Below are 16,072 nucleotides of genomic sequence, written 5' to 3'. Positions count from 1 at the left end.
GGCAAAGGTTAGGAAAACCTGCACCCTATCTGAAAGTACTTCGCTTCAAGTGTTTTGTGAAATCTTCAGACTCACCCCCCTACAGTGCAAGATGGTCCATAAAATACACCAAGAAAAGTAGCTCTAACAAACATTTAAAAAAGCGCTATTTTAGAGCTAGATTGGATAACATACAATGCTCAATTGATAGTATCTTCCAACTTCCAAGAATGAATTATATAACTAATTTTAATAAATAATTTGTGCTCTCAGGTAAGAGATATGAGTTAGATGCATTTAAGGGGAAGTTAGATAAATAGACGAGGGAGAAAGGAATAGAAAGGTATGCCGATAGGGTGAGATGAAGGAGTGGGAGAAGGCTTGTGTGGAGCATAAACACTGGCATAGACCTTTTGGGCCAAATGGACTGTTGCTGTGCTGTAAATCCTATGTAATATGTAATTCTATGTTACATACAATTATTTGTTCAATAATCAGGCTGTTTAGTCAGACCACCACTAAAGACACAAAAGTAAGGTTTGGAAATTCTTTTACCTGCTCTTTGGTCTGGGCTTTCTGAACATAATCACGTCCGACTTTGATCCGAGGACTCAGGATGGCCCTGGTGAAATCAGTCACGTTCATACCCAACAGGTGGGACACCTTTTGTGCAACTACACAAGAGATCACAGAACTGGTTATTGTCACAATCATTCCAGCGTTGTTTCCTGGGCTAAAGGAGTTGGTGTAAAACTATACCTGTATTGTCTGGCATCGATGCCTGGTCAGTGTTCCTCTCCTTTTTGAAAGAAATGTTACCGAGCTGTAGCACGGATGAAACAACCTTCAGTATAGCTGGAAGCATAAGATTTAGGTATCAGCACCAGCAGGGTTATATCTTGCTATGTTATAAACAAACATTCATTAACTTTCCATCACTTTGTTTTGAAATGTCGTTATTTCTGCAGCCTGCTTCCAAATTGTGCTTTGGCTGTGCACAACAGCAAGCTAAACACGCACAAGCACAGTGCTTATTTAAACAAATCTGCTGAAAAGGGGCCTTTTGGAGATGCTTGTAACATATGGAAAGGAATGCTCATAATTCTTGTGTAAATATGACTCAGAGGCAACACTATCACTTTAGCTCGTCACCAAAGAAACAACAATTACTAAGAAAGATGGTAATGGACAGACTCCTGTTCGGTCCTGTTACAAAAACTACCTCCTCCTTGAGGAATAATTCCTAACTCGGTGCTTGAGAAACACCAGACAGACAGTATGAGAGATCTGAACAGCTTCCTTTTACATAATTTTGTCTTAAAAGTTCATTTTTTATTGGTTTATATTTGGCTTTAGTGTGATATTTGCAGGCTTGAAGTATTTGATTATTTTGATCCATTATGAAAACATTTGATCTGATATTTAATTTCACTGCTGACACTGGTCAGAAATGTACTCATGTCTGCATGTTTCTGATCTGCTGTGTTTTGGGCTTGTGTTTCTAAATGAGATTGAAACGGTTTGGAAGTTCAGTTCTGATGTGCTGACTTAATAGGGGAGGGTGATGAGCTAAATCCTTCGACTTAGCCGAGAACAAAAATGCAGAATTTAACCAATAGTGCAGTCAAAGTGTCTTTTATTTTTGGTTTACAGCTTGTAGCATTTACAGGGGTCATCGTAGCTCCAATCCTCGAGATTTAAATTGTGGTTGTAACTATTTGACATTTGCCTGATGATTTCAAACGTTGAAGGCTCTTCCTGGATGGTCTATAAATGCTGCGTCTGGATGTAATTTATTGCAGAAGCGGCACCTCCAGCACAAGCTTCAATCACCAAAGATACTTTGGATTTGTGCCCCTTTAGGTTGCCTCATGCAGACAGAAAACTTGCGATGGTCCCAAATCTTTGCATGTTCATTCTCGTTTTGGCACTCTTTCCAACTACTGAGCCAAGATGACAAATACACCAAATGATAAGTCGATGCACTTTGACTGCTGTTGGCTGCTTATCACTATTCTTTATATCAAGCACCATTTATGGACATTCTGCCTTGATGCAGTCATCTGTTGGGATAATACTCCTGGTACTTTTAGGAGAGTCCAACAGCCCACTTTTAGTGAGGCCTCCAAGTCTTCACAACCAAACCACCTTGGCCCATCTATCGGTGATAGTACCAAGACATTTTAGCACTAGATAAAGAATTGCTTTGAAAATATGCCACACCATGAGAAGTGCAATATACAAATCCACTATTTGTATTGACAATTGTCAGTTAGTCTTAACATTTGGTGCATACTTTCAATTTGACACAATGAGATATTGCAAGGGAGAGGAATCAGCAGCAGCTATTGTTCAAGTGGTCTCAACAGCTGATTGGGCTAACCTGTGGTGGTGATCATGTATAACATGTAGTTGTTTTGGGATGTAGACTGATAACTGAAGGGTACATGAGTGAGAGGAGAGAGAGTAGAGAATTACATTTGTTCAGAATTACAGGAAGACAGAGTGCAGACTGCCACTAAGCCAGCATGATCTAACAAGTGTATAGAAACATTGGAGTTTTGATGCAGTAAACTGGACATTAATTTTTACATATAAAAATAAACTCTAAAATACAACAACAAAATGTTAAAGAAATTGTCTCCCCTTTTCTCCTGAAACCACTGTTCAACAGTACCCTGGGTGCCAGGAACCCTCCATATCTAAGCCAACTAACCATTCTTCACATAAGCCTAGACAGGGACTGTTGACAGGATATTCTAGCATGGAGTGCATCGCAGGCGAGATTCTCTCTTGCTTCACCCAACATCCAAGCGCATGTGCTTTCCAGTATGTGTCAATGGCCAGTGATCAGGAGCAGTAACCCTGGCTGACTTTTCCTTTCCCTAACCCAAGCAATTGGAGGAGGCCAACCTAATGTTCATACTACTGCCTTAGCCAAGAGCTGCAAACTCAACACAGACTGGGACTCCAAACTTGGGACATCCCCTCACCCTGCTGACTTACACTGGCCCCTAGTTCCTCAAAGTTCTGATCGTCATGTTTAAATCCATTCATGGCCTCACCCCTCCCCATCTCAAACCTTCTCCAGTCCGACAACCCTTTCCAGAAATCTCCATTCCTCAAACTCTGGCCTCTTGTGCATCGCACCCTTCCTTTGCCCTGCAATTGTTGGCTATGCCATCAGCTGCCTAGGCTCCAGGCTTTGGAATTTCCTCAAACGTTTCTGCCTCACCATCTCCTTATTGAAGATGCTCCTTGAAGCCCAGCTCTCTGATCAAGCTTTTGGTCACCTTCCCAGATATCTCCATCTTTGGTTTGGCATTCATTTGTTGTAGGAGTATGCATCTATGAAGAGCCATGGAACATTATTTTCTACATAAATGGAAGTCGATTTTATCCCTGGACTAGATGACCAATCAGCTTTGGCCCATTAAGCCATTAGAGGAGCTGTTTGATTAGTAGTAATTTAGGATTAAGAGCCGCAAACACAGCACAAACTGAGAAATGCCCATTTAAAATGTACACCCTGTGAAGGTTAAAAATCATGGCCTTGAAATTCCATGGAGGTTTTCCTGGTCTCCCATGGTAGCAGCTGTGGGGGGGGGGGGGGAAGGGAAAGGAGGTGGTGCAGAGATCGGAAGAACCCCCTGCAGAGTATCAGGGTCTATTTGTAGACTACATCCTTAAAATTCATGGGAACCTCAAGTTTATTTAATGTGTTTGAAATCTACCATTTCAACCATTTCTTAGTTGAATCCAGAAAACCCAAATGATTCTTACATGTTTGTTCTTCACTTGAAAATCCCATAATAGTCATGGCTTCTGACGTCTCCTCGAACATGTCTTTATCATCCTGCCCTGGAATGGGCACATTGCCATTGGACAAGAACCTGTAGTTGTTGAACGATTCCAGCAGTAGATCATCTGCCAATTGCAAACAAGAGTCACTAAATGTTCCTGCTCCTCAGGCACAGATTGAGACACCATCCAAACAGAATAGGTTAACTTGCCTCGCATTTTTGTTCCAGCACCAGAGAGAAGGTAATAGAAAATATGGAATGTCCTTTCTTCCGTGGCCTGCCGAATAGCACGTGACTTTTCAAGCAAATCTATTTATTTCAGTTAAGTGAATACATTTATTTTGTTAGTTTTTAAATACTCATTTTGTAGTGTTAATTCTTGGCAAATAAAAACTTGGATGAAGCAAATGGATTGAGAAACATTTTTAAAATTGACTGGTGTTCCAAATAATAACATGCTTTGCTCCTGCTATTGGTTTGTGTATTTACCTATATAGCATTTCATGCTGACAATTCAATTCAGTTGTTTAAGCTTCATAATTTAAATATAATGATGGCACCAGATTACACATTTTCAATTGGATAGATTTTTTTTTTTTTAATCAGTTGTTTTACTAATTTAGTAAAAAAACAAAAGCAGGTTCACCTTGGGGGCAGCTCAACAGCTACACTTGTAGACTCTCACAATTGTCCCTCCATCCTCACTTGTGACAACAGGTGAGAAGCTCATAGATTTCATTGTCACCAAATTAGAGACATTCTGCCTCTGCCGATTCCCCTTTCCCACCAAGCTCCCTCATCAGGCCTCCCTTACTCCAGCCATCTCATTTCCCCATGCCCCCTTCAAGCTTATCACATCCATGAGAACTTGCTCCTGCTCTCCACCCCATTCCCACTAAACTCCTGACCACCTAACTTCCGTTGCTGGGCTCCATGCTAGCTGGCACATCTGTGACAGAGACTGGAGGTCCCGCATCGGACTCAGTCATCTGACAAATCATTTTAGCGTGGAAGCCATTTTCCATATCTCGGGAGCCCACTATCAGCAAGGGCAGACATCGACAACGAGGTCCAACATTGCCTGCAGTGTGCCAGCGCAGCCTTCAGTCACCTGAGGAAGAGTGTGTTTGAAGACCAGGACCTCAAATCTGGCACCAAGCTTCTGGTCTACAGGGCAGTTGGGATACCCACCCTCCTATATGGCTCAGACACCTCAAGCGCTGGAGAAGTACCACCGCGAGATCCTGCAAATCCATTGGGAGAATAGATGCTCCATCAGTATTCTCAATCAGTCCAACATCCCCAGAATCGAAGCACTGACCACACTCGACCAGCTCCATTGGGCGGGCCACATGGTCTGCATGCCAGACACGAGACTCTCAATGCAAGCGCTCTACTCTGAACTTCTACATGGCAAGCGAGCCCTAAGAGGGCAAAGGAAGCGTTTCAAAGACACCCTCAAAGCCACCTTGATAAAGTGCAACATCCCAACGACACCTGGGAATCCCTGGCCCAAGATCGGCCTAAATGGAGGAAGAGCATCCGGGAGGATGTTGAGCACCTCAAGTCTTGTCGCCGAGAGCATACAGAAACCAAGCGCAAACAGAAGGAGCGTGCGGCAAGCCAGACTCCCCACCCACCCTTTCCTTCAACCACTGTTTGTCCCACCTGTGACAGAGACTGTAATTCCCATATTGGACTGTACAGTCACCCGAGAATTCACTAAGTGGAAACAAGTCTTCCTCGATCGAGGGACAAATGCTCAAGCAAGTCACCTTCGACTCTGAGGGACTGCCCAAGAAGAACTCTCCATTCTTCTTACTCTGGCTTCTTGTCCATTCATCCAATTAACCCCACCATTGGCAGTAACCTAGGCCCATTCTCTGGAATTCTCTCTCCTCCTTAAAACATCTTGGGTTACTCCTCTTAATGGGCTCAAAATTGCCCAGGAGTTGCTCCTTTTTGGAGCAACTTGATTTTTCTGGATTATCTTAAAAATCCCCATTTTGCACCAGTGTAAATGAGTTAGTTAGGATTTTTTTTTAAGTTTAGTTTTTTTTTTCCCCAAAAGAGGGCATTACCAGCCACCTGCACCCATTTTGGCCACTTTGGACAGCTAATAGTTACTCCAAACTAAGTTAGGCCAGCGTATGTGGCCACACAGAAAACCCTTGGAGAGTGAAAAAAAAAATCAGCGCAGGTAGTACATCGGAGGCCAGCAGAACTTAATGACTTGACTAAAGAATGTGAATAGGATCAAACAGCTATATAGGACATCATATGACAAACTTCGCAAAGTTAATTTACTATACAACAGAAGCATAAACTGCAAAAATAGTAAAAGAAAACATTTACATTATTTTTTTCCAAAATATCCACATTTAAAAAAAGTACCTCCTGCTCATAACTCTTATGTTCTCCCAACCGCCTAAGCTCACCCACCATCAGAAATATTTTAGACCATAGCCAGGAAATTTACTGTTTGTTTTATGCTTTTAAATATTTTGAAAATTCAAGCAAAATTATTCCAGCAAATCTAATGTTCAAGAATTGATTATGTATTCGAAAGTATTTTCTATTAACTTGGTTAAGAAAGTATTTTCATCAACAGGGTTAAGGAAAGTCATGAGTAAGCTCATTAAAATTACTGGCTACACAGATACCACTTCCAGCTTGGGCCTCACACAAACCTGCTTGTTGTGGCCTTCTAGCCCGGGAAGGCAGCGGCTGGCCTGAGAGAGAGGCCACTCGGCCTGGGATAGGGGTGGGATGCATCAGGTCCCACGCTGCAGCACACACACGGGGGTCAGGAGCTACTGCGCATGCGCGCACACTCCAATGCGCATGTGGAGAGCTGCCGGCAGTTTCTGGCGCAGGGCCCTAGCTCCGCCCCCCCAATCAACTGGCCACGCCGCACCAAGCCCTGGGAAAGGCAACACAGCAGCGAGGGGAAATTTTTTTGCCGCCGTTTTCAGCCCAGTCAGTGCATTTGTGGTGAGTGCGCTGAAAAAAAGACGACCAAATTTGAGCCCTAAATCTCCTTTGCATTGATGTCTGTTTTTCCCCCCTATGCCTCTATGAAGCACTTTGGGATATCTTTCTATGTTAAAGGTGCTATATAAATATAAGCTGCTGCTGTTGACGGCAAAGTCTTCAACTAGAGTCATGTTAAATCTCAGCTTCATAGAGTATGAAACAATAAAAGGCCCTTGGCTCATTAATCATATTGAAACTGACTCCATGCCTGCAGATATTGTCAAGAGACACTGTGTAATTGACATTCCCTGGCTCTTGGAGGTGATGCCATTCATCTGTCAAGAGGAAGAAAAAGACCCAAGCTGTCTCAGACTAGAAGTAAACAAACACTAAAAAGAGGGACATTTTATATATTTTTTTCTTTACCATAGAAAATATTATAAAAAGATGTGTTTTTCCATTTGGTTAGGTTATTGCAGGTCTGTTGTGGCTTAGTGGGTAGCACACTTGCCTTGGAGTCAGAAGGTTGAGAGATTCAAGTCCCACTCCAGGAACTTGAGCTCATAAATCTAGACGGACACTCCAGTGCAGTGCTGCACTATCGGCATTGCCTTCTTTTGGATGAAATGTTAAACTGAAGCCCTATCTGCTCTCAAGTAGACGTAAAAGATCTCATGGCACTATTTCAAAGAGCAGGGGAGTTATCCTTCAATCAACACAAAAACAGATTATCTGGTCATTATCACATTGCAGTTTGTGGGAGCTTGCTGTGCACAAGTTGGCTGCTGCATTTCCCACATTGCAAGTGACTACACTCCAAAGAGTACTTCATTGGCTGTAAAGCGCTTTGAGATGACTGGTGGTCGTGAAAGGCGCTATATAAATGCAAGTCTTTTCTTTCTTTCCCACTGCCCTGCATTTTAAAATTATTTTTGCTGCCTTTTTAGGTTCTACAGTACATCCAGGAATGAAAAGTGTAAACTGGAAATGGCTGCGAAATAAAGGCACAATGCTGGTCTGAAGCAGTTGATTAGGGACAGGGACAGCAAACCTAGGATATGGGTTGGGTTCATTTTTTTCAACCAAAAACGTACTTTACTGAACTCAGCATATGAACCCCCCTCCCCCAATTGAGCCAGAGACCTCCCAACAAGTGATTCCCCCCTCCCCCCCTCAAAGCCTCCAGTCACAAATTCCCAGTGCTACCCGCCGACCAGGCGGTCAATTAGGCCGGCAGCCGAGCGGGAGTCTGCTGCAAATGATTTAAATGAAACCCTGCTATTAAGATTGGCAGGGCAGCAGTTAAAATGGAGCGGGGGAGTTACCCATTCTTTTCCCGACCTGATCTAGACTGCAAGGACACCTGCCCCAAGCTGGCAGGGTTCTCCAAGTATACATGTTGGTCTCTGATGACATCAAGGCCTGATCTGCTATTGTAAGCTGAGGCCGGAGCACGGTTCCCCCAGGCCAGGCAAAACCTGCTGGGAACAGCAGTCATGGTCAGAAGGGGACCAAACAAGTTAAAAAAAAAAAATTTAAGTTTCCTTGGGGACCAGGAGTGCCTGGACATGGCTGCAATGAAACTGTGAGTCACCCCAGCCTCAGGTTATCCCCCCCTCCAGCTGCCGAAGCAATGATTCCTCCCAGGTTCGAGCGAGAGTCTGATCCGACTTATGTAAACGAGGCCCGGGAGCTAAAATATCCCTTCAGCATTCAAGCTCGTCGCTTACCCTGCCCTGCGCTCCCCCACCCAACCCACGTTAAAATTGAAGCCATGGAATCTATACCACGTTTGCATAGGACTATCTGCCTAAGTCGGACTCATGCTCACTATGGGACACAGTCACTTTCCCCACAGTTAATCACGGTGGTGTATTCCTTCACCGCAGTCTGTTTTTCTCATCTTGATAAAGCCATTTCCTGGACAAAGAAAATTAAAAACAGTTCTCAAAAACTGAACAGGAGCCAGAACCTTTATGACGATTACACAGAGATATGTTTCTCCTGCACAAACTTTCTTTAAAATAGTTCAGGGTTACACCAGAGGATTGGTTTATTTTTGCCTTTCTCCATGAAGCAATGACTGATCCAAATCAGACAATCCCTGCAAGTTGCATGGACATGGCACGGTTTTGCTCCAGAAACAATGATTGTGGACCACAAATAATACACAGTATTGTGTAGATATAAAACTAAACTTTGCCTTGCTTGATGGAAGCACAGATTGGCAAATCAGGCATGAAGGTTTGTGCATCTGCTTCACAGAGCTCCCAGTTTAAAATTATTGAGAATGGTCTACAAACAGAGCAGCCTTTGATATATGGGGGCAACTCAATCTGGCTGTCATTTTTAAAGCACTTTTGAAATGAAGGCACACACACACAAAGGCAGATGTGTCTCAGGAAATGGACAAGGCAGCATTCTATGGGCAAGGTATATGTGCACCTAGTGACGTTCATATAAAAAAGGTGCTCTGAATGGGTATGCCCTATTTATACTTTGGCACAAAAGAACATGTAGTATGTTGCCTTATAAATCCAAAGTGTTACCCTGACTCACTCCGTGTCAGTTCTTTTGTTGACACCATTTTTTAGAACTCTCCTTTTTGCTTGTTCTGAACCAATTTTATGTACAATATCTGAACTAGAAGTTGCTTAAGAAGAAGTTTGAGAAAAATATGGTATCTGGGAGTTTAAATTTAGTGGTAGATACAGGCGACACTCTTCTGGGAGTACACCACCAAGATGGGTAGCCCATAACCATTATTAGATACGTGCCTGCTTACATATGTGCAATGTGCTGAACGTAGTATTCTGTGCAAGTATCACAGCATTCCAGTACTGCAGTGAGGAAAGACATTTATGCAACTTGCATTGCAATAATATGCCCATTATTGGGTTCTCCCATGTACTCTTCACAGATGAAGGGCAGTCATGTCTAACTCAGAGGAAGAGCAGAAGCTTTACTGCTCCACTTAGCAAATCACAAGCACTGAGTGCACATCACCCATTGAGCAATAGGCCAATGAACCCAAAAGCACTATCGGTGAAGGGGTGACTCTAGGAGTCTTCAGAAAGACTCAGTAATTCTGAAGAGTCCCAGCACCCTATGGAGATACCTGGGAATTAGGTGTCTATGAAACTTCTGCTACCGAGCCCAACAAAATAATGGAACACACCTCTGGCTCCTTGGAAATTGGGACAAAAAGATAGAGCAGCTCCTGGGACGGATACTGATACACAGGTAAATGTAGAAAGCCTCCCGTGTCCCCGGAATGTCGATGGACTTCAGTCACCAGCCCCTACCTAGTACATCCCCAAGGACCATTGCACCGCGAGGCATGTCATGACATACAAAAGCTGCCAAGTCTGTAAACAAAATTGATAGCAGCATATGCTCATTGTTATTATGGACATGTGGAGACGATATTGTTGTTGTTCCCAGGACAACAGTAATATCCCAGAGCAAAGAGCTCAATTGAAAGTGGGACTCAACTCCATCCATAAGTGACAAAAGGTGAGTAAAGGGTTATGGGGAGCAGGCAGGGAAGTGCAGCCAAATCCATGATCAAATCAGCCATGATCTTATTGAATGGTAGAGCAGGCTCGATGGGCCAAATGGCCTACTCCTATTTATGTTCTTATGTCATTGTGTTAACAGTGATACAATTCAGACATTCTGCATTCCCTCTAATGTATGCACCCGTGAGTATGTGCTCAGGTTTGTAGAGCTGTTGTAAATCACAAGAAAAAAAAAAGAAAAAAAAAGAAGAGGGCAGTTATCAGTGTCTGGAGTGTCCCCCAGATCTAATCACTCAATCTAATGTTTATTTTGTACTCCGAGAGTTGTAGAGCTGTTGCCCATCTTGCCGTCCGGAGGAGGCGGGGGTCCCCGATGGAGTGCACTCTACGCGAGAGTCCTCCCACTATTTATTGGGGACTTGGCCTGGAGGGTGGTGCACGGAGCAGTCCCGTGCAATAAATTTTTAAGTCTGTTCACAGGCTCCCAGGCTGCCTGCAATTTCTGCGGTCTGGCAGAGTCCGTGTTCCATGTTTTTATGGAATTATTTAAAAAGGGGCTGCTCCTCAAATTCTGGCTGCACTTCACTCCCACACTCCTGATCTTTGGGCACCCTGTGCCGAGGGGAGCAGGTAGGTCAGAGGGCACGGCCAAGGGGGCCATCAGCCAGTCCAGGCAGCAGGCAGTCGTTCAGCCCGACTGCCTACCTCTTCCGCACTTGCATCCCAGCCAGGGTGTCCCTGGAGATGGAGCATGGGTGTTCACCGGTACGCTCGCGGCCTTCTGCGAGAGGTGGGCGCTGGAGGGACTGGAGTGCATCACCCCTGGCAACCAAATTTTAATTTGATTTTATATGTTTAAGTTTAATTTGTTTTATTGCTCCCTCCCTTTTAGCCAGGGGGCACTTGTATAATTTATGGTTGTAGTGCCCAAAAAAACAAAAAAAACCCAAAAAGGCACTTAGTGTTCTGTTTCCCCCCTCCCCTCCAATAAGGGGGAAACTTTGATTTACTGTTTATTTTGACCTCAACCCAAGAGTTGTAGAGCTGTTGCATTGAGTGGTTTAGCCAGTCACATGATGCTCACAAGACTCAGTAAAACCCCAGTCAGTTGGGTCTAGCTCATTCACAATGAGGTATGCAGTTGTGAGCCTAATGGACGAACTGGGAATGTGCAGGGTGGTTGTTAAACCTTTGTTAATAAACCAACTAGTTATTAATAGCAATGTGTTGCTATGAATGCTTAAGCAAAGAACCCATGAAGTAAATACATTACACCCTCATTCCCTAGTGTCTATCAAAGAGATGGTGCAGGATGTATTGGATTATGGCTACTCCCAGAGAAGCGGCCATTATATCAAATTTGTGGTCACGTACCATCTGCACATTAAGGCAGTGAAAGCCCTTTTAATTTATGAACATGAACTCAGAAGCTAGTCCTGAATGGCCATGTGTGTACAAAGAATCAATCCCTGAATGGTAGGGATCTCCTAGCTGGGAGAAGCCTTTGGGTTGACAAGTTCTGACCAGTACCAAAATTGATATTAGTGTACACGGTCAAACAGCACCTCAGTACTCTTGTTGAATAGAACTATGGAATGAAAAGCAGTTTGGCCCTACAATGTCCCCTGTTGGTTCTGCAGTGACACCATAATTAAGTGAAGCCATAAGTGTGACTATCAGAGGGAGGCAGTTTTCCTTGAAGCCTACCCCTACAGCTCTTCATTCAGCAAGTGAGCCAGGCTGCAATGCATTACTGCTGTTAGCAACAGGTAGCTGAACCAGTGCTTTCAGACACAGGCCCAGGGTGACTGATGTGAGTAGTTAGCTGTCTGTGTAGTCTTCACTCACATTCAGACCAGAGTCTCCTCTGCCAATGGAGGAGAGCAATAATTGTAGCAGTTACACTCACCAACATCTTTACCTTTGCACCAGCAAAAATAGAATTCAACCCAGCTGGGTGCCAATGGACATCATTGACACATTCATTTCACCCCCGTAAAAATAAAAAGGCATTTGATCATCATTGTTAGTCCTTTAACAAGTCAGTGATTAGTGAGAAGTGGGAACTAACACCGCATGTAATTCCACAGGATGGTAAACTGCAAAATACAAATACAAAAACAGCTAGCATGAAAACTACCACAGCAGGCAGAGAGCATTGATGTGTGTTTTCTTTCATGCCAGCGTTACAGGCACAGAGGTCAAGTTCAGCATGAGTCTGCCTCAGGAGAACCAAGGCTCAATAGTGAGTCAACCGATGCCATTCTCCTGTACCTCCTAGTCAGAACTTTCAGTAGGGCAGTGCGCTTGGTCATGTCTTGTTTTTTTTTTAAAAAAAAACTCCCAATTCTGCTATCTTTGAACGACCATATAAAAGGATACAAGTGTCGATGGTCGCTCCAACAATATAGCCAGTGACATCAAAATTGATACGGATGAATTTTCCCTGTTGGAAGATAAGATAAGAATGTTCAGCTTTTACTTGTATAGATTCACCCTCCATTAAGCGAGTAAATACAAATGAAAGGACTCGCCATCTCCTTTTGCTGTTTATTGGCTATCCTGTTTAGATAGTGCCGAGTAATTCAGATTACAGGAGGTCAAATTGAGCAGCTTCTTTTGCACAAAGCCAGAACCGACATACACGAGGGCTGCGATGAAGTAGGGATGGGAGGAGCTGACATCCATCATTTTGCAAAGCTCCCAGCTGCACAGAAGTAGGTTTCACTTTAATGATGAAAGAGCAGCACATTCCAGCAATGCTGGCCAGAATTTGCTATGCTGTGCAACATCTCAAATGGTTATCTGGAGATAAAATTATTTCAATCATAACTTTCCCTCAACGTCACTCAGAAGTGATGGGAGGAAATTTGGTGGAGTTATGTGGGGCCTGCACACATTGGAATGGTTCCATAAGTGGATTTAACTTGATTTGGTGTCTCCTTTTTGTTGCTGTTATTACTGCAACAGCCTGAAATAGTCATACTTGCAGAATCATACCTTTCAGCCAAATGTCCCAGACTCCTCCCACCACCATCCCTGGATATGTCCTGTCCTACCCTACCAGAACATACCCAGCAGAGGTGGCTATACAGTCAGGAGGGAGTGGCCCTGGGAGTCCTCAACATTGAGATCGGACTCAATGAAGTCTAATGGCTTCAGGTAAAGCATGGGCAAGGAAACCTCCTGATTACCACCAACTGCCCTCCCTCAACTAATGAATCAGTAATCCATGTTGAACACCCTAAGAAGCACCGAGTACACCAAGGGCAGAGAATATACTCTGTTTGGGGGACTTCGATGTCCATCACCAAGAGTGGCTCGGTAGTACCACTACTGACTGAGCTGGCAGAGTCCCGAAGGCCATATCTGACAGACTCGGCCTGCGGCAGGTGGCGAGAACCGAGGGAAAAAAACCTACTTGACCTTGTTCTCACCAATCTACCTGTCGTAGATGCATCTGTCCATGAATATTGGTAGGAGTGACCACTGCACAGTCCGGATGGAAACCAGGGCCAGAATTTAAGGGAGGTCGGTTGGGGGTGGAGGTCCTCAGAGGTGGGCGGGAAACCAGAGGGGCCAGATTTCCCGCAGATCCTGCCAACTTTGATGGCAGGGCCCGATGTGAATGCAAGTCAGATTGAGAGGGTGGCTGGCTGCAAGTGGATGGGCCGCAGAAGCCGGACTGGGGAAGTGATCACGGAACTGGGGGGGGGGGGGGGGGGGGGAAAGAAAGAGGAAAGGAGGAGGTGGCAGTTGGGCCAGAGAAAGGGGGGGCGGGAAGAGAAAAGAAAGAGGATTGGCAAAAAGTCAGGGATCGACTGGGGGGGGGGGGGGGGGGGGGGGAAGAGAGAAAGGAGGAAAGGGGAGAGGGGATTGGCAAGGGTCAGGGATCACTGGAGGGGCTGGCCAGCAGAGGATTGTAGCCAACCTCACCATCATTGTGGGGTGGGGGGGGGGGGTCTCCAATCACTGGGCAGTTAGATAGGGGCTCTGCATCCAGGGAGGTAGGTATAAAGCCACTTACCCCCTGGAAGCAACAGTCCCCACCTCAGTTTAACGAATTGAGGATCCCGTCCACAGGCAGTGAAACACAAAATGGACAGGGAAGCAAGCAAGCTTCCAGCCACATTACAATATTTAAATTGAGGTACCACCCCCTGGGAGTGGACTGGTCACCCTCCTCCGGCAAATCTGGAAGTGGGCAGGTTGAAGGCAGGATCATTTTAAATACTTATTGTCCCCATACTCCAAACGCACCCATTTAAAAAAAATTTTTATTAAGGGGAAAACTCCATCCAAAGTCCTGTCTTCTTCCTCCCTCGTGTTGTGTGGCACTACCACCATGCTAAATGGGACAGATCCAGCAGCTCAAAACTGGGCATCAGTGCTGTGGGCCAGCAGCAGAATTGTATTTCATCACAATCTAACCTCATGTCCCAGCATATCCCTCTACCATTACAGTCAAGCCTGGAGACCAACCCTGGTTTAATGAGTGTAGAAGAGCAGCAAGCCAGGAACAGCACTAGCACCAGGCCCTGGAACATCGTGGGCTGCCCTGACCGGTATGAGACCACCACCGCAGGTCGGGGCTATAAATACAGCTGGAGCACCAGGCCCTGGAACATCGTGGCAGAGGTGCGACGAATGAGGGTACGGGGCCCAGAAGAGCCGAGGGCCTGCCCACACTGCAATGTGTGCACACACTAGGTCTGTGCAGCAGAGCAGGTCTCCAGTTGCCCTGGTTCACCCTTACCACTGGATAAAAGCCTAGCTCCGTCAAGCCTGAGGTGGCTGATGTGAAACGGTTACCACGTTTAAAAAAAAATCCACGCACAGGGATCTTCCACCCCCCCAAACTGGAATATCGGGTCCTTCATTGAAACATCTGAACTCTCGTGGAAGCAAATCAGCCGCGTTAGAGGGACCACCTAAATATGAGGTGCCAACCTGATGAAGCTGCAACACAAGACTACATGCTATGAAGAGAATTAAGTGGACCCACAACCAATGGATCAGATCTGCAGTCCTGCCACATCGTGAATGGTGGTGGACAAACAATGGGAGGAGGTGGCTCCATGAACATCCCCATCCTCAATGATGGCAGAGCTCAGCACATGTACGCAAAAGCCAAGGTTGAAGCACTTACAACCATCTTCAGCCAGAAATGCTGAGTGGATGATCCATATCAGCCTCCTCCTGAGGTTCCCACCAAAGTCTATTTCAGGCAATTTAATTCACTCCATGTGATATCAAGAAATGACAGTGCACTGGATGCAGCAAAAGCTTTGGGCCCCGACAACATCCCAGCTGTCGTGCTCGTGCTCAGAACTAGCCGTGCCTCTAGCCAAGCTGTTCCAGTGCAACTACAACATTAGCATTTATGCAACAAACTGGACAATTACCCAGCTATGTCCTGTCCACAAAAAGCAGGACAAATCCAATCAGCCTACTCAATCAGCAAATTGATAGAAAGTGTCAGTGCTATTAAGTAACACTTAATAACCTGCTCACAGACTACAGCAGTTCAAGGCAGCGGCTCACCACCACCTTAAGGCAAATTAGGGATGGCCAATAAATGCTGGCCTTGCTACTGATGTTCATGTCCCACGAATGAATAATTAAAAAAAAATGAATACACCATACTGCCCACACTCAGGACAATTGTTATTTGTAGGTCTTGCAGTACCAAAAAATATTTCAATGTTGAATAAAGCACTGCTTGTGGTCTGTAGCTCTGCCATCTTAAAGCCGCTCATTTATGACCCTGTAAATGTGGAAAAGCTATTTAAG

General features: G+C 44.9%; 1 protein-coding gene across 3 annotated transcripts in view; it reads right to left on the bottom strand.

Moving 5' to 3' along the window:
* Positions 1–16,072, bottom strand: part of LOC139281048 (myosin-11-like) — a 163,674-nt gene that overhangs the window by 51,115 nt on the left and 96,487 nt on the right. For all 3 annotated transcript variants that reach the window (XM_070900939.1, XM_070900940.1, XM_070900941.1), the window contains 5 exons: positions 12,662–12,725; positions 3,993–4,091; positions 3,763–3,906; positions 739–834; positions 535–653 (listed from right to left, as the gene is read on the bottom strand). In XM_070900939.1, coding sequence (XP_070757040.1) covers positions 535–653; positions 739–834; positions 3,763–3,906; positions 3,993–4,091; positions 12,662–12,725 — 522 coding nt within the window. The remainder of the gene's footprint in view (positions 1–534; positions 654–738; positions 835–3,762; positions 3,907–3,992; positions 4,092–12,661; positions 12,726–16,072) is intronic.

The sequence above is a fragment of the Pristiophorus japonicus genome, chromosome 15 (assembly GCF_044704955.1).
Source record: "Pristiophorus japonicus isolate sPriJap1 chromosome 15, sPriJap1.hap1, whole genome shotgun sequence".
Taxonomy (NCBI): domain Eukaryota; kingdom Metazoa; phylum Chordata; class Chondrichthyes; family Pristiophoridae; genus Pristiophorus; species Pristiophorus japonicus.
The sequence above is the reverse complement of the archived record's forward strand: the minus strand, read 5'-3'. Positions and strand labels throughout refer to the sequence as shown.